General features: G+C 35.6%; 4 protein-coding genes across 4 annotated transcripts; all 4 read right to left on the bottom strand.

The window, feature by feature from the left end:
* Positions 1 to 46: 46 nt before the first annotated feature.
* LOC6503301 (probable cytochrome P450 309a2) lies at positions 47 to 14,426 on the bottom strand. The gene is made up of 7 exons (XM_001967535.4): positions 14,347 to 14,426; positions 14,120 to 14,270; positions 13,706 to 14,054; positions 7,466 to 7,888; positions 7,278 to 7,401; positions 1,255 to 1,518; positions 47 to 1,182 (listed from the first exon to the last, which is right to left on the bottom strand). Coding segments are annotated over exons 1-7 (1,476 nt in total). The 5' UTR covers positions 14,348 to 14,426; the 3' UTR covers positions 47 to 1,018.
* Positions 14,427 to 14,980: 554 nt separating this feature from the next.
* LOC6503300 (cell cycle checkpoint protein RAD1) lies at positions 14,981 to 15,956 on the bottom strand. Its single transcript, XM_001967534.4, has 2 exons — positions 15,815 to 15,956; positions 14,981 to 15,724 (listed from the first exon to the last, which is right to left on the bottom strand). Exons 1-2 carry the CDS (start codon positions 15,911 to 15,913, stop codon positions 15,005 to 15,007), a joined length of 819 nt encoding a protein of 272 aa, XP_001967570.1. The 5' UTR covers positions 15,914 to 15,956; the 3' UTR covers positions 14,981 to 15,004.
* LOC26513817 lies at positions 15,923 to 16,671 on the bottom strand. Its single transcript, XM_014903631.3, has 2 exons — positions 16,412 to 16,671; positions 15,923 to 16,356 (listed from the first exon to the last, which is right to left on the bottom strand). Exons 1-2 carry the CDS (start codon positions 16,515 to 16,517, stop codon positions 15,923 to 15,925), a joined length of 540 nt encoding a protein of 179 aa, XP_014759117.1. The 5' UTR covers positions 16,518 to 16,671.
* An 826-nt stretch (positions 16,672 to 17,497) lies between these two features.
* On the bottom strand, positions 17,498 to 19,303 carry LOC6503299 (protein insensitive). Its single transcript, XM_001967533.4, has 2 exons — positions 18,866 to 19,303; positions 17,498 to 18,802 (listed from the first exon to the last, which is right to left on the bottom strand). The coding sequence occupies exons 1-2, from the start codon at positions 18,872 to 18,874 to the stop codon at positions 17,723 to 17,725; spliced, it is 1,089 nt and encodes a 362-aa protein (XP_001967569.1). The 5' UTR covers positions 18,875 to 19,303; the 3' UTR covers positions 17,498 to 17,722.
* Between the last annotated feature and the right edge of the window lie 1,820 nt (positions 19,304 to 21,123).

The raw sequence follows: 21,123 nt of genomic DNA, 5'->3' as shown, positions 1-21,123 counted from the left end.
CGAGCAATCGACTTACTTATCATTTATGTTTTTTATTCCACTTAGAGCGATATTTATTTCCGAAAATAATATTGGTATTTCATCAGGGATCGTAATTTAAATGTTTATAAGTACTATTATAACAGACAATATATGTACATACATATGTATGCACATACAATTAAAATATTAAATGGGAAAGCAAGATGCGCTTAATTGCGACAACTCACGCATATTTTTATACCCTTGCAGAAGGTATTATAATTTTGGTCAAAAGTATGCAACGCAGTGAAGGAGACATCTCCGACCCTATAAAGTATATATTTTTGATCAGGATCACCTCCTGAGTCGATATAAGCATGTCCGTCTGTCTGTTTCTACGCAAACTAGTTTGAGAGCTATCGAGTTGAAACTTTGCACACATCCTGCTTTTGTTTGCAGGCAGTATATAAGTCGGTACGGCCGGGATCGGTCGACTATATCCTATAGCTGCCATATAACTGATTGATCGGAAATGCCATCACTTTGTTGTTTTTCAACTTAGAGGGTTGGGACTTTCCACACATGTTATATTTGACAAACATATATTATTTACAAAATTTCATAAGGGTCGGCCGACTATATCCTATAGCTGTCATAGAACGATCGGAATTGGCATTACTTTGGTGTTTTTTAAGTTAGAAAGATGGGACTTGGTACAGATTCTATTTTGGGAAAAAAAACCTATTGGCTGAATTTCATAAGGATCGGCCGACTATATCATATAGCTGCCATATAATTGAAAGATCGGATTTGGCATAACTTTTGTGTCTTTTAAGCTAGAGTGATGGGACTACGAAGTCTATGTTGGGCATTAGAATTGAACCTGCCAAATTTCATAAGGATCGGCCGACTATATCCTATAGACGACATATAACTGAACGATCGGAAATGGAACAACCTTAACGCAAGGGTATATCAACTTCGGCTCCGCCCGAAGTTAGCTTTCCTGTCTTGTTATATATAACATAGATCTTTGTATGTACATTATTGCGGATTCTCATTGGAAAACTCGACGATATTCCAGATTAATATCCCCCTGCAGTAAAACGCCGAAGCCTGAATCACCCTTGGGGATTAAACGCTCTGATCTCCGCACCACTTCAAAGTCGCACATAATATAAAACAGTGCAGATTTTAATGTCAACAGAGCCAGACGAATTCCTAGAAAGGTTTAAAAAATTATGGTTTTCATATTAAGGAATATATTTTATATAGTATCAAAATAATATTTACCCATACAAACACGGGGCCCATCACTAAAGGGCAGGAATATTCCTTTTCGCATAAGCTCCTGATAAGCGCTGTTATCAAAACGTTCTGGCCTGAAGACTTCGGGGTCTCGAAAATATTGTCTGTCATGATGGAACTGATAATTGGGTATCATGATCGTCATTCCCTTCTCCACTCTGACATTTTTGGTCTCGCTGAGCTTTATATCCGTGGGAGTTGTGCAGACTTTCGTGTATTGTGGTACGATGCTACTTAGTCGAAGGGATTCTAATAATAAATAAAAAATTATCAATCAATTTAAATCAAGAAAGGAAGCGTATCCGAAGTTGAAGCCGAAACCTTGCAGTTAAGGGACCGATTAATTTAAAAGATATATGTACATACATATATCGAAGAGGATGGTTATGAGAATTTCAGGGCGCACTTCCGTCTATGCACTACGCGTATTTTGGGGTGCGTTTTTTGGAAAATAAAATACTTAGTGGGTCAAAATTAAAATGTAATTTTTATACCCTTGCAGAGGATATTATAATTTTGGTCAAAAGTGCGTTGCAGTGAAGGAGACATCTCCGTCCCTATAAAGTATATATTTTTGATCAGGATCACCTCCTGAGTGGATATAAGCATGTCCGTCTGTCTGTCGGTTTCTACGCAACTAGTCTCTCAGTTTTAAAGCTATTGAGTTAAAACTTTGCACGCATCCTTATTTTCCTTGCAGGTAGTATATAAGTCGGAACGGCCGGGATCGGTCGACTATGTCCTATCGGAATTGGCATAACTTTGGTGTTTTTTTAAGTTAGAAAGGTGGGAATTGGCACAGATTCCATTTTCAGCAAAGTAATCTGATTTGCCAAATTTTACTATATCCTATAGCTGCCATATAACTGAACGATCGGAAATGGCACAACCTTGCTATTTTTAAAGATGCCTGGGGTTGTTACAAACATTTTTATTAGAAAATTGATTCGATGATGAAATTTTGATAAGTAGCGGCCAAGTATATACGATCCGATATATATATATAATAATATAAGCGGCTACCCAACTGCAAGGGTATTTAAACTTCGGCTCCGCCAGCTTTAGCTTTTCTTTGTTGTTTTAAATTTTTTTACACAAATCTGATTTGGTGCTTCGGTGCTTTTTGAAAGTTTATCCGAATTTTATTATCAATCGATTTGTTTAAACACTGAACTGATTTTTATGCCAAAAACAGTTTCTGTAAAAAGACCGAAGCTACTATAGGCTTCGACCGTTCAGTTATATGGCAGTTATGGGATATACTAAGACGATCCTAATTCAATTTTTTAGATCGTATTAATTGTCGCAAAATAAAATCCATAGAAAATATTTTTTTACCGTTATAACGTTAATGTTAGCTTAATATGTATCTATTATTTAAAATGTATTAGGAAAATCTACCGACTTTTATAACAATGCTAAAAAAAATGTTTTCTCCCAGCTCCCAGCTTTATTTTTAAGAAGCATGTATGCTTGAAAGCATTGTGATAAAGCCTAACGGTATATTTGCTTAATACATTTTAAAAAATAGATATTGAACTTGCATAAAAGCGTATAACGGTAAAAAAAATTTTTCCCAATATGTAATTATAATGCCGTGAAATATGCCAAAACGGCCGTTTTTTGGACATTTGAATGTGTATATAAAGAGAAATCTTATGACTTAAAAGATGGCATAGATATTTTGTGTATAATTAATGCCCCTTAACCGAAAACAATCAAAAAAGTAACATAAACAACGATTTTGTTAAATTTTGTCGCACAGTGTAATATTTCACAAGCTTGTAATCCGGATCATTTTCTTTGAACTTTTACTTTATCAATTTTTTCGCACATTTTATTTGATTTACACAAAATATAGAGGTGGTCAACTATGATATGTCATTGAGAAGCTTAAGCTGAAAATTATCGAAAGGCGCCACGATCGAATGACAACGTTGTAAAAAATATTTTTTTTTTTGCAAATATCGAGTGGCAAAACGCACGCGAGTTAAATTTTAATTTTCAACACGAACACGCGTGCCACGACGAAAACACGACCCCATGCCCACCTCTATTTTAAACCGAAAGACTAGTTCGCGTAGATCAGGCAAACAGACGGACATGCTAAATCGGGTCAAATGGTGATGATGAAATATATACTTAAAAGGTAGGAAATGTCTCCTTCACTGCGTTGCACACTTATGACCACAACACCCTTGCAGAGGGAATTGCAAGGTTACATAGTTTTTGATCAATATTTATATATATAATATATATAAATATATATTATATATAATATATATATATATATTATATACATATATGAACCGAAAGATACCTTTCAACGGAGGTAAGCTAAAATAGTTTTACGATTATACGAAACCGTAAAGAGATGTTTCATTATAATGATTCATTATCACTGTGGACGGAAGTCCACGAGGTGACGACCTGCATGCCTAGGCGTGCGCGAGGAAACTCTATATATAGCCGAAGAATTAAAAATTTTCTGTAGGCAACCGATCTAAATGAATGATATACCAATCGAAAGGTATTGTTTCAATTAGATAATTTTTGTCGAAACATATTCCAAAAGTTATTTGGTTTGGGAGAAATTAGGGTGAAAGTAAAAAAATTTTTTATCACCAAACTGATGGACACATTTTAGTCCCCAGATAGAATATTTTTATATATTCGCATTCTAGAGCTAAATACGCGTCGATTGGTACCTCAATCGACCCGATCCGACATTTCATTCAGAAGTTATTCGAAAAATTTGATTTTTTCTTCTTCTTCAAAATGAAGCCAGTTGTCGGTTTGTCTGTTTGCACTATTTTTATCTTAAAAATCCTGAAAAAAATTGGAAAATGTTTGTTACTATCATATGAGCAACTATTGTTCTACAACTTTTTGAAATACCTTAAGCTTACGTCAAAAAATTAAAAAAACTTTGTTAATGAAAAAATTCATAACTTTATAATTAAGAAAGATATTAAAAAGAGCTTTACACCGTTGAAATGGTTTTTTAAATATCAATTTCACTTTCTTTGAGACCACATATAGTACACAAAAAAAAATACTCTGAAAATAAACTTTTTTTTTAAGAAAAAAAATTATTTTTCAAAATTTGGTCGACTGATCCTTTTTATATTGCACGTGGAGATAGCTTTTGAGATGACGCAACTTTTGATATATCGCTCATATCTGGCAAAATCCGTTAACTCAAGATATAGCACTTTAAAGCAGCTACCCATTTTGTGCAGCCTCCTGTGAAGCTTGCATTTACTTATACAATGTGTGTGTATTTGATTGGCAACTTTGCTTTTTGGAGTCTGCATATATTTGGTCTATACCCTAAAAAATGGAGTATATCTTTTCAGATTTTAGTTTATATATTTAAAAATAAAATCCAAATAAAAAAGGGCTTGAAAAGTAAACATTGACTCAACTTGGACTCGAACCCAGGCCCTCCGTATTAGAAACCACGACGCTCTCCACTCAGCTAACCTCGAACTTTGTTGCATGATGGCAACTTTTGATGTAATTCTACTTTGTGTTGCAGTGTCCCATGTCTTAATGAGAAGACTCACAAGATTGGTACTTCAACCGACCCGGTCCGACATTTCTTTCAGAAGTTATTCAAGAAATTCGATTTTTACAGTTCTTTCAAAATGAAGCCAGTGGGTCTGTTTGTCTATATTTTTATCTTTGCAATACTGAATAAAATTGGAGATTTTTGTTGTCATATGACTCATATGATATGAGCAATTATTGTTCTACAACTTTAAAAAAAAGCTTTTAAAATCTAATTTCTTGAATAACTTCTGAAAGAAATGTCGGACGGGTCGGTTGAGGTACCAATCTTGAGGTCCCAAAGAAAAACAAGAAAGGAAAGCTAACTTCGGGCGAAGCCGAAGTTGATATACCCTTGCAGTTGTGCCATTTCCGATCGTTCAGTTATATGGCGGCTATTGGATATAGTTGGCCGATACCTATGAAATTTGGCCAATAAGATTATTTTGCCCAAAATGGAATCTGTACCAAGTCCCATCTTTCTAACTTAAAAAACACCAAAGTTATGCCAATTCCGATCGTTCTATGACAGCTATAGGATATAGTCGGCCCATCCTTATGAAAGTTTGTACATAAGATATTTTCAAATATTTCAAAAATAAAATCGAAATAAAAAAGGGCTTAAAAAGTAAAACGTAAATGTTGACTCAACTAGGATTAGAACTCAGGCCCTCCCGTGTTAGAAACCACAACGCTCTCCACTCGGCTAATCTCGAACTTTGTTGCTTGATGGCAAATTTTGATGTAATTCTGCTTTGTGTTTCAGTGTCTCATGTCTTAATAAGAATGCAAATTATGAGTAGAACGCTTTATATGCATATGCCCCCACTGAGCATATAATGCATATAAATAAAACTCTGATTTACTTAAATTACAGCCACCACCGTTTTGGGCCAAATCATGAGTTAAAAGCTAAAAAAAAACCAGGCAATACTGTTCTAATATTTATTATTTTATATCGCACACCCAAAATAAATTGTTACATTCAACAATTGGTTTAACTAGAAAAACTGGAAAAACGTAATTTCCAGTTTTTTTAACTTTTTATCTTTGCGCATTTATTTTAGATATAATACATGTTTATTATATGATTGATCGGATATGCCATAACTTTGTTTTTTTTATAAGTTAGAAGGATGGGACTTAGTACAGATTGCATTTTGGGAAATCGTATCCGATTTGCAAAATTTTATTAGGATAATTGGCTTAACTTTGTTGTTTTTGAAGCTAGAATGATGGGACTATCTATGGTTTCCGTTTTGGGCAATCTAATCCTATGTTTCACAAGAATCGGCCAACTATATCCTATACTTGCCATATAACTGAACGATCGGAAATGGCACAACCTTTCTATTTTTAAAGATGCTTGGGGCTGTTTCCAATATTTTTATTAGAAATTTTGTTGATGGTGAAAGTCTCATAAGGATCGGACAACTATATAGGATCCGATATATATAATAATAATATAAGCTTCTGCTTAACTGCAAGGGTATATAAACTTCGGCTCCGCCCGAAGTTAGCTTTCCTTTCTTGTTTTTTTATAATTTATTATATAGTGGAACTCTCATAAGGATAGGCCTCTCATCTGTTAATTTGTTTAAATAATTTGGTTTCCCACAACTACGAAACAATTTTGGATTTTAAATACATTTTTGGGCAAATTTTTAATTAAAATTTTTAAACCAACCAAATTCCAAAACCTTTGTAAATTAAAAATACGTATAACTTCAGAGACTCTGAAGCTATTGAAAAATTCTTTACGTCTTTGGAAAGGTTTTTAATTATTCCACCTTCTTGAATGTCAAAATCTATAGAGTTAAAAAAAAAAAAGAGTTTTGATGTTTATCCTTACAATTAAAGTATTGCTAACTGTGTGAATCGCCTGTCCAGAGGTTACTTCCATATATATATATTCTATATATTATGCGTTCTGTTTTAAATAATTGAAGATCAATATATACAAAAAAAACAACTGATATCATATAAAAAACCTCTTGACGAGGTAAAGTACCGGTGACGAACCTGCATGCGAAACCCAAAATATCTGATATCAATTTTAGTGACGAAAATATGCTATATAGGTGTATAAAAATGCATATAAAAAATATTCTTGTTCGGCACGTGCAAGAAAAACTAAAAAAAAAAATCTGTCACGTGCCGAACAAGAATATTTTTTATATGCAATTTTGTACACCTATATAGCATATTATCGTCACTAAAATTGATATCAGATATTTTGGGTTTCGCATGCAGGTTCGTCACCGGTACTTCACCTCGTCAAGAGGTTTTTTATATGATAATGATTATAATAATGAAACCGAATGCCTAAGCTTGCGCGAAGAGACACTATATATAGACAAATAATTAAAACTTGTTGTGTCCGATATTCTTTCCCATTGTTTCCACCCAACTTTAAATAAAATTAATTTAAATATTAAATTTAGCAAAGAACTAACCATAGACAACTTGCTCCAGATAAGGTAGGGCACATAATTTGTCAAAGTCAATGCTTCTTTCTGCATCGACGCTAGAAAGGAGTTCCGTGCGTAGTTTTTTTTGAGCTGCAGGACTTTCCGCCAACTAAAGGGTACATTAAATAGAAATGGAATATTAAGTATTATCGAAAGTCAATGCAATCACATACGTAATACAGGGCATGCAGGAGGGCTGTTCCGGTGGTGTCGTAACCATCCAGCAGTACCGTTAAAGCGTGACCCACGAGATCATCGTGAGTAGCCTGCTTCTGCTCCCTAAGTTGGAGTAAATGAGAAAGATAATCCGTTCGGCTGGAGTTTTCACTGCCTTTCAGCCGCATTTCTATTGACTCCTTGGTCAAGTTTGAGAAAAACTCGTCCGTGTCCTTGGGGAAGAAGCGGAACTGCAGTAGCAGGCGAATAGCTGGAGCTACTATCGTGGCCATGAACCACGAAATCATGTAGAAGGCGTAGCTCGTCCACTTGGTGGCCATCTCTTGAATCTTGTTTGGCTGCTTGGGCCGGGAAAGGGTGCCGGCATCGATGCCCCAAATAAAGTCAGCCATCACTTGAGCCGTATAACGAAAACACAGCTGTAGGAAAACATTTATAATTTTTTCAATTGAATTTTATAATTGTAATTTTCGTAAATTACTTAAATATTTCTCGAAAATTCCTCTTACATTAACACAGAAAAATACACGAAAAATAAAAAAATGTTAAATAACAGCAAAAAATTCCACGCATAATTTCACCTGCTCCATAACCTTAGGCTCCCCTGAACCATAGCACAAAACAAACATAGGTTCCATTACCCACAGCTTCCGCGGTTCACCCATTGGAAGAAATTTATCATATTTTACCATATATTGAATTATCTGAGACTGTTTCTAATTAAAAACAAATCTCTCAAAAACTGGTTTAGTAAAGCTTTACAGATTTTGTAGATCTGAGATTTCAACGTTGGATGAGTATTCCAAAGATATGATAACTTCTAGATACCATTTTTTTGTTTTTGTTGATATACATACATTTTAAAAATTATATGTACTAAAACAATGATGGTCAAAGCAATTACACGCCCTACATAATTCAATATATAGTAAAATTTGATCAATTTCTTCTCTTAGGTGTACCACTGTAGGTGACCCATGTTTGTTCTGGCTTCGGAGGAAACGAATTTGAAACTTTCGGCCTGTGTAATTGTTAAAGTAATAATGGAGCTAGAGGCAACAACATTCAAAAATAAATTCTATGTTTGCTCTAATTTCTAATTTTTATACTATCTAGATACTTTTAAGTTTATAATGAAAACATACATAACTCATTCGATCTAAAACAAAAAAAACGGCTATAGTCGAGTTCCCCGACTATATGACACCCGGTATTCATTTTTCCACCCAAACTACACTTTTTAAAGTATTGATTTTTAAACGAAATATTTTTGTTGTTTTCTTTTGTATGATTTCGAATAAACAACTTAATCAAGGCAATGGGAAATGTGAATAAAAAGTCTATAACTACTCTAAAAATTCCGATCTAAAAAGTCCGATTTGGCTAAATTTTATTTTGAAAAAGACAAGCTAGTATTGAAATCAGATTGTAAATGTGTCTGTTCAAGCATTGAACACGATAAAAATTCCAAACATAGAATGTAGGAGATCGGACCCATGTGAATAAGTGATTAACAGCATGGTTTGAAAGACGATCTCCTGCAGTCTAACCAAATGTTTATGTGGTGCACTTGAGGCACTTAAGAAAGGGTCACATAGCATGTCAGCGAGCAGTCCGTTGATAAGTAGTTTTAAATAGATTTAAGATTTTCATGTATCTTTCTTGTAAGAGAAGTGTGTGAAATAAAAACAGTTTTAAAACGAAACTCATTGGAGTATCACGACCATTTTCGGGGCTCCTCTTAACATTTGGTCCATCGAGACACCCTGACGTTTTCCCCCCTGTGGTAAGAGACTCAGGTTTAAAAAACTGGCACCTAGAAGTGGCTGCAGAAAAATTAAAAATTCTCAGCCCAAGGTAGCTAAAAAATAAGGCTGCGATCTGAGTAAAAAAAGAGCTCAGTTTAAAAATCGTAGTCCTCTGTTGTTTCCCCCCAAGAGGTAAGGAACACAGAGAATAAAATAATATAAATGCCAATGAGCATAATCGAATAGAAAGGAAATACAAAAATTAATAAATATTTCCTTCTATCGTGTGTTTTCTGGAACGACACCAGAATAATAAAAATATATATAAAAATTAAAATATAAAAATTTTGTGTTGGCGTATCCGAGGCCCTACATCGGAAAAGTTTAAAACAAGAGTAAACGTGTAAAAGTTTAAAAAGAAGTAAATTGTGGACAAACAAACTTAAAAACATAAAAAAAAAAAAATAAAACATCAGCATAAGCAACATCAACAGAAACGGCGACACCAACATCAACAGAAAATAAGCACCCCAAGCAGAAGCAACATCCGAGCAACATCAGGAGCAATATCGGCCGAAACAAGTCATCCACGCAGAAGCAACATCCGCAGCGACACCAAGGTTAACAGCAACATCAGCCAGCAGCAGTGACAACACCCCAAGAAGAAGCAGCATCAACAGCGCAGCGACAACAAACAACAGCAGAAAATATATTGATCGGCAAGTTTGGTCTTTTAGTTTATAACTTAAATATAATTTTAATTATTTTATTTTAATTAATTAAAAAAAAAAAAAGAAATCCAATATGTCGACAAAAGAAAAAATCGCGATAATAGAAGACCAGGTGCGTCTCACCCGGCAAGTAGATGCGCTTCTCGCAAAAAATTCTTATGTAGAAGAAGATAGGGAATCACTTAAGAACATCGAGCTTAGAGCCTGCACGAACCATAATCATTTGGTTCAACTTGGTGCTGTAGAGCACGAATATTTTACTAAAAAACATTTCGATAGCATGCTATCAAAATTCAAGTCCGCTAAGGAAAAAATTAAAAATATTATTGGCCAGGATGAGCTATTTTCTAGGCTTGAGGGTGCCTTAAAGAATCTCGAGGATTACCTCGAGCAAACTTATATCGAAATCCAGGAAAGGAAAGCTGAAACCTTTCCAATAAGAATTAAAAAATTAAAAATGTTTCTCAGCAGAGTAGAAACAGTGTCCGATCTTATAAATATTGAAGGGCTAAATAATAAATATATGCCCAAAATAATAGAGCTCAGAGAAGATGTGGAAATACACATTGAGCTCATGAACAATAAAATCGAAGTGGGTCGATTAGAAAAGGTAGAAGGTAGTAATCCTAAAATGGACGAACTACCTACCCTACCAAAAATTGAGGTTCCCAGTTTCTTTGGAAACTCCAAAGATTGGGACCATTTTTATGAGTTATTTAAGGAACTTGTGCATTCAAGAATGGATTTAAGTCCATCATTGAAGCTAAGCTACCTTAAAAGTGCTCTAAAAGGGGAAGCACGAAATGTGGTCTCCCATTTATTGCTTGGCTCAGGCAATAATTATGATGCAGCCTGGGAGTTGCTCATAAAAAGGTATGAAAATAATAGAAAGATATTTTCAGACCAATTAAATCGCCTGATTGAGCTTCCAAAAATAAATTTGGACTCATATAGGCATTTAAAAAATACAATTGATTCTATAAATGAATCAATTTATATGATGCGTCTTAAAGCAAATCTGACCGAAGAATCAGATTGCATTTTTGCGCATATTATTTTAAAGAAATTTTCTATTGAGGCTCTGCAACAATATGAGGGCCAAGTTAAAAAGTCAAATGACATTCAAAATTTGAAAGATGTCATAGAATTTTTAGATCAACGGCTTAGTTCGTTGACATCAGTTGGAAATGAATTACCAACTAGAAAAATAGTACAAAAAAATAACATAAATAGCCAAACTTGTCCGATGTGCAAAATGCCCGGGCATCAAATAATTAATTGCTATAAATTTAAAGCACTAAGTCCACAGGAAAAATCAAATATAGTGAAAAGATTGAATGTGTGTTATAGATGTTTAAAGCACAGTTCAAACACAAAATGTACAAGCGAGCTAGTATGCTCGTATTGCCAAAAAGTACACCATAGCATGTTGCATTTTAAAAAAGAGAATGTTAATACATGCATGACCTCTGAACCAGCGTTGTTGGCAACGGCGTATGTTCAGATTAAAGGTCAAGATGGTGAATTCGGGAAATTTAGAGCATTGATTGACAATGGGTCACAAAGCACTCTAATTTCAGAAGAAGCGGCACAAAAACTTAAGTTGCCAAAAATAAAAGCGCACACTCAATTAAATGGAGTTTCAGCAACAGGCGCTTGTGTTTCAAATCACAAATTAAAATTGACAATCAAGAATAATTCCAAATATTCAAAAGAAGTGAGCACAAACGCAATTGTTTTGCCAAAATTAATGAAAAGTCTTCCCACAAATAAAATTTTTATAAATAAGTCGGATTGGAAAGGATTCTATTTAGCGGATCGCAATTTCGACAAACCTGGTCGAATTGACCTGGTAATTGGTGCGGATTTATATCCACAAATTTTGCTGCCGGAGATAACCAAAAAGGGTATGCTTCTTGGGCAAAAAACTATCTTTGGATGGACAGTGTCAGGACGCACGAAATCCAGGGGTAGTAATTCAATCGTAGCAACCAGTATCGTGCTTAAACAAATGGACCGATATTGGGAGGTAGAAAAAAAAGTCAGCAATGACTTAGAAACAAAAATAGATGAAACTAATTTCAAAAAATATACTAAAAAAGATGATAGTTGCCATCCATCGTGGTGGCCTCTACCAAAGGTTGAAGAAGTCCATAAAGGAAAGGACGAAAAAGTCCGAGGTAGGCTTAAGGAGCAAGAGAAATTGGTAACCAGACCATTAAATAAGATATGCCCCCTAGCTAGTGTAAATGATCTAGATGACGCAGAAGCACGTCAAAGTAGATCCAACCCGCCCAAAGTCAAGAATATAGGAGAAATAAACTCCTTATATAGGAGAAATAAACGAGATTCCGAGAATTGCTTGGGACCCTCTAAAGCCTCCTGTTATGAACCATACAGCAGAAATAGCTCACCTGGCCAAACAAATAGAAGACTTGAAAGCACAAAATTTAGAATTAAAAAATATCAACTTTCATCATGTGTCAGGTCATAGCTCGTTAATTTTAATAATTATAATCATAACTGTATTGATTATATCCTATGTAAGAAAACTTAAGTCGAGAAGACAATTGATGGCTATAGCATTGCCAACCCCAATACCCAATGTTTAAAAAAAAAAATGTTTATTTTATATGATTATTGTATAATGTAATGGTTTTATACATATGATTAAGTGATCAATCAAATAAAAAAGAAAAAATATTAATATTATTAATATAATATAATGTAATATTAATAAAAAAAAAAATATTACAGTCCACTAAAATATCGAATGAAAAAAGTTTTCAAGATGTCCACTAAAATATCGAATGAAAAAAGTTTTCAAGATGTCTACTAAAATCAAAAAAAAAAAAATTAAAAATATATATAATATTACAGTCCACTAAGAAATCCACTAACAAAAATAATAATTAATTTAAAAATGTAAACACAAATCTAGCACTTTTGTGGCCCCTTGCAGGATGTTCAAACATTAAGTTGAACATGGGAGCTAATAAAATAACTTAAACAATGTTAAACTATTTAAAAATATGTAATAGAATGATATAATTAACAACATATTGTTATCGAATAATCATAATAATAATATTTTTTAATATTGAAAAAATAAATTTGTAAATTTAATACAAAAGCGGAAATACACATATACATATATAGTCCGCTATCTAGCGTTATCAATGGACAATATAATGAATTTAATATATATAAAATGTACACCTTTTTTGTGGCCCTTTGCAGAATGTTCAAGCATTGAACACGATAAAAATTCCAAACATAGAATGTAGGAGATCGGACCCATGTGAATAAGTGATTAACAGCATGGTTTGAAAGACGATCTCCTGCAGTCTAACCAAATGTTTATGTGGTGCACTTGAGGCACTTAAGAAAGGGTCACATAGCATGTCAGCGAGCAGTCCGTTGATAAGTAGTTTTAAATAGATTTAAGATTTTCATGTATCTTTCTTGTAAGAGAAGTGTGTGAAATAAAAACAGTTTTAAAACAGAACTCATTGGAGTAACACTTATTTGAAGGGCTCCTCTTAACAGTGTCTCTTATTTTTCTACATTTTCGGTGTGGGATCGGAGATGATGATAAGATGGCACCTTCTGCGAGGGTATACCAATAAAGTTGAATTTTTCGACAATAAGAGGCCACAACAATGGTTTTGTAGAAATAAATTGTATTTTAAAACAGTTTACATATTAAGAAAAATAAAAAAATAAATACGTACAAAACATTTATGTATAAACTCACATCTCTCGTCTCAAGGATATTGTTGTGATCCACCTGCTGGGCGATGTAGTAGATCAGCATTTTCCCGCCTTGCTTCCAAATGGCATAGGCGTGTTTAAGGCGAACACCCGAAAGGCCAGCTTGGGCCTCGGAGCGAAGCCTTCGCCAAGATTCGCCAGAGGCCCAAAACGGGTTGAGGCGGGCGTACTTGTCCTGTTTAGCATGCCTTATGTACGAGCTGGTCAGCGAATCCTTGAAACATCGATAATTTCCAACAAGAACGTCGTGAGCCAGCTCCGGATCAAGTATTAGGATCTGAGGTTGGCGCGTCACAAAAACACCTACAGCTCGATGTTTCCCTTTGTACTTGCTGTGGGTGTCGCTTTGAAGTTACCAAAAAAAATGTACACTACGTGCAAAGTGAAAGCAACTCACTCGTAGATTTTCTGGATATCAATAACCAAGTTGCTTTTTCGGGTAAGCAGACCAGGATACGTGCCGAGCACTGTAAGCGGTCGAGCCGTGGTCAGTCCCCGTTTGCTCCAGTACTTGTGGTTCCAGGTCAGGTACAGGTAAATAGGTAGCACTAGCAGGTGGAGAATGACGAGAAACAGTGAAAGCAATATGTACATGTTTCCGCGATCCGCGCTAAAGCAGCTTACTCCTCTGCTTGTCGTCTTGAACTGCAAGCCCAGATGAAAAATCCCTCTGCCGCCAGCATCCGATGGAGAATGTGCGTGATAGTCCAATTCAAATAAATGTGCCGACTTACCGTGTATATTTTTAAATTATCAGCACTGAAAGATTTAGTTGTCTACAACGACAAGCCAATGCACTAGCATCGATCGTCGGAAATTTCCTACCCTTCGAAGCCAACTAATCATAGAAACAAATTATAAAATCTGCTAAGCGATCTGAAAGCGTAAAAGTTTTATTTTATCAATATATTTATTTAAAATGATGCGTATACAAAAATATCGTACCCCGGAATATTTTATATACACATTTAAATAAGTGATGCCTAAAAATATCTGGTTTCTTTAATGCATCATTTAAAACGTTCCAGATTCAAATGTAATTGATAACCTTAGGGCCTTTTGAACATGACAAATTTTTATTGAAACGTAATATTCAGGGTAGTATTATATACAGATGGGAAGGATTTTAACAACAAGTGCAGTTATATTCAATTCCGAAAAGGATATTCCTATTCGCATACGGCTTCACTTGAGTAGGGATATCAGACATTGCGCATCTATGGCGCTATTGTGGCTATACGACTAAAAATGTTTCAAATAGTATTGTACATAATTCTGTTCTTTATTCGGTATTAAGCAATGGAATGATGTAAAACTGCACAAAGATCTCCTCCTGACCGTCACCCTGCATAACCAGGTGAAGCTCTAGCAGACCAATGGAATTCGTTTTAATAGCGACTTTGGTGGCTGACTGCATCGCCTTGTTTGTAAGCCTAATATGATGACTTTTATATCGAGCTTTTACTGTGTTCTTGCAGTTAAACATCATCATCATGGGACTGGTCTTGGCCACCTCAACACTAAAAACCGCTTGCATAATTCCTACGGTAGTGATTTTAAAATGTGGCCTATCCGGTGACGTAATAAACTCGAATTCCTCCGCAGACTTCTCTAATTCGTGAAATACCTTGGAGAGGTTAGATCCACGTACGAAAATAACGTTTAGATCCGGACCCTTTAATTCCAAATCGTAGTCAATTGGCTCTTCGCAATCCATTGTTTGGATTGCACACTCAGTGCTAACGTCCTCATCGTCGTACGGGTATAGTATTATCTTCAGTGGGCTACCCTGGTCGCAGTACATTATCCTCAAACTGCAGTCGGCTGATCCAAAGAGATTGAGGCACTCCGATAACACGTTCATCTTTAGACCAAAACTTTGGAAATCTTGTACGTAAAACTCCTTGAAGGCAGCTGGCGGCATGAACAGAGTGGCCTGGATGGACTTTCCCTGCTCAACAGTGATGCGCAAGCCATCGTCAGAAACATGAAGCATACCATACTGTGAGAAAGAATTATTATAAGATGTAGTAACTAATAAAATACAAAGTAGTTTTTTAGTTTCTAAAAAACGTAGGTGTTATATTCTTACATCATTAAAGCAGATGGACTTAATGGCTTGGTTAAAGATTTTGACATGATCCACACGACCGACGAACTTATAATCGCCATAGGGCGAAGGATTATCCATACTGGTGTACTAGTCCTCAAATATAGAAAGGTAAATCTCTCGAAATTCCGCCGGATAAAGAATCTTTTCGTTAACTTTCTGGTCACTTAGTTTGAGTAACTGTTGCAAGCGTAATCCCAGAACGTGCTGGCATGTGTAGGACTGCCTACTGACCTCGTTCCAACCGGCTAATTCAAACTCTTGGCTAGTAGGTATGTCCGGGTAAAGTAGTCCTGTGGGCAGCTGAAGAACATAACTCTGGAAGAAATCGCACTTGCAATAATTGATCTTTGGCAGTAACCGAAAGTATTCTGTTCCCTTGTAGAGCTCTACCACGCACTGATTTTGTCTGTGTTTGGCATAATAATATGTAAATCTATACACGTCCAACAGTTGAAGTGTACGTCTCACCAACTCTTCTCCAAGCAAGACACTTAAATCGTAAAAAAATTGACTCCGGGTTTCTATAATACATTAATTCATGTTAGAATGTTAGACGGGGGTGTTTGTTTAATGTACCTTTGGTTGGAGTAGTAATTGCCACTTTCCTTTGAAGATTGTCAAAGATTTGATCCACAAGTTGGGGCAAAAAGCAGTTGGTAATTTTTTCCGGTTGGTTATCCATTCAGTGCATATTTAACACAATTTACCACAATTAATAAACATAATAATTTTTAAGAGCGCCAAAAAGCTGTTTTGACGCCATCAGCTGATTTGGTGCCAGGTCTGGCAACCTTCCTATGACTGGTATATTTTCTGGAGAACCTAGAACTATCGCATAAAATGCTGCTACTTCTAAATTAAAAGTGAAATGTTAATTTATAACAATCCCAATTCAAATCAAAGAATTTAAATCTTGCGATATTATAATCTCTCAAGGACACGTTAGTAAAAATAATAGATGGACATATTGTTAATTAGGCAGGCCCGATGAGAGGGGGGGTCAGCCGGGTAATTTTCCCGGGGCCCGCAAAAGGGGCCCGGCAGCGGGGTCTAATTTTTTTTTTCGAAAATTTAGATGGCCAAAATTGAGAAAGAAATCTATGAATGTTTAATTAGAATGAATAAATATTGAAAATGATCGCTGCAGTGTAATTTAAATGAGAGACGAAAACGAAAAAGGGCCCGTGAGGAATCCATACCCCGGGGCCCGACATGGCTCTCGACGGCCCTGTAATTAGGAAGTATATTTAAAATACATATATAGACTAAATATCGAGGCTAAAATTTCCCCACTATCAAAAATTTCTCCCAAACCGCAAGTTTTTTTTTCAATTGTTTGGATAATAATGATATAATTAAAACAATACTTCTCGATTTGTGTTTTACTCATTCAGATCGGGGAAAATTTTCGACTTTATACAAATAGTAGCCGCCTCGCGAATACCAAGGTATGAGGTTATTTACTTACGTGGCGTGATGTCCACAGTGATATCGTTTAATTTAATTAACATTCCGCTGGTTTAATTTAATTAATATTCCACTGGTAAGGGTGTTTCGATCCTTTAATGACATAGACTCAACTCAACAATTTTAATTTTACATGAATTAAAAATTTTGTAACCAAACAAAAATTTTTCCCAATACTAATGAACTAGTAAGAAATCAAAAGTAATATAACACTTTTATTGGTTCGGATTGGAAAAGCTTCTTCCGAGATCTTCAAACTCTACATTTCATTTCGATGTACATAGTTTATAATCCTATTATACTGTTTATATTAAGATATATTTTTAATGAATTTTCTTATTTTTTGGTTCACAAGTGTCTAGGTTAAAATAATATTTAATTAAATAAAAATACAATTAATATCAATAATAGGACTAAATTCTATATCATGTTCTCTTTTTCGTGTTTGACCCCACTGCTCCTCCGCTTCCCGTTCTGGATTTTCATCATCTTGTTCTCATCTGCACATTTTGTTGTGATGGCATTACGCACCTCCTTCTCGGTGGCATTGCACTTGTGAGTTACTGCAAAGATGATGTCCTGGATCTTAAGAGGATCCAGCATCTGTTTTAGCGGCTTATGCTGATCCTTAAATGCGGGAGACGGTTTTCCGGTCATTGAGTGAGTGGCCAAGGTTTCCCGATCAAATATCGATACCAAAAGTTTTCGAGTTGCAAGTGAGGAAACCGACCAATTGATGTTCTCGAACACAACGGCGGGCACACAAGTGTTATTCGGCCCTATGGAAACCATTACATTTTCCATGGGTTTGCTGAGATCCGTAAGGCTGCCGTTATGGACTTTTCTGTTAGCCAGGGGTTTTGCGGGCAATTTAATGTTTTGACGCGGTTTTTCTTCATTGGTATCACACACTTGAATCTCCTGAAGTTTACGCCGCTTTATGAACTGCAATGGTGTGGAGTTGTGCTCCCTTTTTACAGAACCATTCTGATTAGGTTGCTGTTGATTTTCCTCCAAGCATATCTCCAGACGATCGGAATCCGCCGAGGTGCTGAGGCTGTTCAAACTTTCCGCCGCCAATCGAATCTCTATTGCGTCAGCGTCATTGGTAGATGATATAATCTTGTAGTCAACCGTAGTGGTATTGGGAATAACGGGTGCACATATCACCGAGCTGGGCGGGGTCAGGATCTGAGGATTTGAAACCGTGGGCGGTGTGGGAGGCGACGTGTCCGTTATCAACGAGGATCCATGCTGCATCCTGGCGGATGTTGCATGAATCTGTGACAATAGGTCTGTGTGCTGCTGTAGTTTAGCCTCCAAGTAGCGTACCTTTTCACGAAGTGTTCGGTTCTCGGCTTCCACATTTGTATCCACCGAAGAAATGGTCTTGAGCAGCTCAAAATCATCGCTGCTGGTTTGGGACCACGCATTTAAATACAAGGGTCTGCTCCACTTCGGATCTCCGTGACCTGTGGCGCTCACAATACGTTCAAAGTTCTAAGTAATTTCGAGAAGAGTTTATAAATTCAGAATTTCTGTTATTGAAAATAATACACTTACATTATCCATGTTGAATCCTTGGAGGGTCAGCGTCAACTGTGCCGTAAATTTGGCGGCACAATGCGAAAAGCGGCCTGCAGTAGGGGTAGTTTTTCTTCGGCTCCTACCAGTCCGTCGACTCCTGCGGCTTCTCCAAAAGAAACAATGGAATCCAATACAATTGCTACCTGGAATCCATTTACACACACACTGACACCCAAAGTGCAAGCATTTGCAGGGAGATTCCCATGACTCTCTCTGCCCTTCTATCTTTTACAATCCGTTTCTCTCGCTTTTCAGGTAAGGGGATGCAGTCCTGTTTAGAGTATGCTTATATTTCCAACTAGCCCAGCTGCCTTTTCCTTGCTCCCATTTATTCCTCGTCTATTTCCACCTTTACGAGTTTGTTTTGCGCGGGAACCAGAATTTGTTGTTGTCGGAGAATTCGCAGAGTAGTCGAGTGTTGCAAATATGTACTTACATATATTGACATCACGTTACTATCGACGGAGTCACGATTTCCTTATAAAATTGTAAATTGTATTTTAGATGTATTTACATATGTGTTACTTAATTAGATAAATATTCATTTATGTATCATATATGTATGCTTATTTTACTTATTATGTTCTAGCAGTACATATTAATTTTATTCAGTTTCATTTTATCTCTATTAGATAGGAATTTATGTTTATAAATTAAATTTGCATGAAAGTTTGTATTCAAGAATATTCTCCAACGTTTCTTTTTACAGTTTCCTGGTATCTCTTTTATATAGGAATCTATGTTTATGTATTAAATTTTCATGAAAGTTTGTTTGTTTCTTTTTTGTATAAAATAGAAAAAAATTAAAATTATACATAAATTGTTATTATGAAATAAGAAATTGCCGAAATACCGTACAACCTTAATCATGCATTGTTTTTCTCTGATCGGAGAAAAACCTTTTACTCGGAAATTTTCACGCAATGGTCCTTATGATCCCTAGAACACGTCAACTGGAATTCTAACAAGCAAATGGTTATTTTAATATAATTTTATTATTATACCCTTGCAGAGGGTATTATAATTTTGGTCAAAAGTGTGCAACGCAGTGAAGGAGACATCTCCGACCCTATAAAGTATATATATTCTTGATCAGGATCACCTCCTGAGTCGATATGAGCATGTCCGTCTGTCCGTCTGTCCGTCTGTCCGTTTCTACGCAAACTAGTCTCTCAGTTTTAAAGCTATCGAGTTGAAACTTTGCACACACCCTTCTTTCCTTTGCAGGCAGTATATAAGTCGGAACGGCCGGGATCGGTCGACTATATCCTATAGCTCCCATATAACTGATTGATCGGAAATGCCATAACTTTGGTGTTTTTTAAGTTAGAGTTAAGTTTTTTTAGGTTGGAACTTTCCACACATGTTATATTTGACCAAAAAATCTTGTGTGCAAAATTTCATAAGGATCGGCCGACTATATCCTATAGCTGTCATAGAACGATCGAAATTGGCATAACTTTGATGTTTTTTAAGTTAGAAAGATGGGATTTGGTACAGATTACTCTTTTGGCAAAATAAATCGATATGCCAAATTTCATAAGGATCGGCCAACTATATACGATCTGCTACATATCTAATAATATAAGATGCGTGGCGCCACCTAGCGGACTGCGACTGAACTGCAAGGGTATATAAACTTCGGCTCCGCTCGAAGTTAGCTTTCCTTTCTTGTTTTTTTTTTAAGTTTTATTATTTATATGTTTTAAGTTTTTGGAAAAAACATTTTATTTAATATTTTAACTAAGGGTAGGTTAACTATCCCTGCCTTTAATCAAAATTTTATTAACTATAACTTATTCGATTATAATAATTAGCAGGCACATAATTGGTTGAATGATTTGAATTCCGATTGATGGTTTTAATCACTGTGGACGGAAGTCCACGAGGTGACGACCTGCATGCCTAGGCGTGCGCGAGGAAACTCTATATATAGCCGAAGAATTAAAAATTTTCTGTAGGCAACCGATCTAAATGAATGATATACCAATCGAAAGGTATTGTTTCAATTAGATAATTTTTGTCGAAACATATTCCAAAAGTTATTTGGTTTGGGAGAAATTAGGGTGAAAGTAAAAAAATTTTTTATCACTAAAGTGGGGCTGGTGGACACATTTTAGTCCCCAGATAGAATATTTTTATATATTCGCATTCTAGAGCTAAATACGCGTCGATTGGTACCTCAATCGACCCGATCCAACATTTCATTCAGAAGTTATTCGAAAAATTCAATT

Source organism: Drosophila ananassae, chromosome 3R (genome assembly GCF_017639315.1).
Source record: "Drosophila ananassae strain 14024-0371.13 chromosome 3R, ASM1763931v2, whole genome shotgun sequence".
In the NCBI taxonomy this organism is placed as follows: Eukaryota; Metazoa; Arthropoda; class Insecta; order Diptera; family Drosophilidae; genus Drosophila; species Drosophila ananassae.
The sequence above is the reverse complement of the archived record's forward strand: the minus strand, read 5'-3'. Positions and strand labels throughout refer to the sequence as shown.

What these genes read in the sequence shown, in the direction of transcription:
- LOC6503301 (XM_001967535.4), bottom strand. An exon ending in ATATCCTTGAGACGAGAGAT is followed by an intron (nt 7,889 to 13,705) that starts GTGAGTTTATAC and finishes GTTTTCCTACAG; the next exon opens with CTGTGTTTTCGTTATACGGC. An exon ending in TGGGCCCCGTGTTTGTATGG is followed by an intron (nt 1,183 to 1,254) that starts GTAAATATTATT and finishes AAACCTTTCTAG; the next exon opens with GAATTCGTCTGGCTCTGTTG.
- LOC6503300 (XM_001967534.4), bottom strand. Translation starts at nt 15,913, where the DNA reads ATGGATAATCCTTCGCCCTATGGCGATTATAAGTTCGTCGGTCGTGTG. An exon ending in AGTCCATCTGCTTTAATGAT is followed by an intron (nt 15,725 to 15,814) that starts GTAAGAATATAA and finishes TCTTTCTCACAG; the next exon opens with TATGGTATGCTTCATGTTTC.
- LOC26513817 (XM_014903631.3), bottom strand. Translation starts at nt 16,517, where the DNA reads ATGGATAACCAACCGGAAAAAATTACCAACTGCTTTTTGCCCCAACTT. An exon ending in AATTACTACTCCAACCAAAG is followed by an intron (nt 16,357 to 16,411) that starts GTACATTAAACA and finishes AATGTATTATAG; the next exon opens with AAACCCGGAGTCAATTTTTT.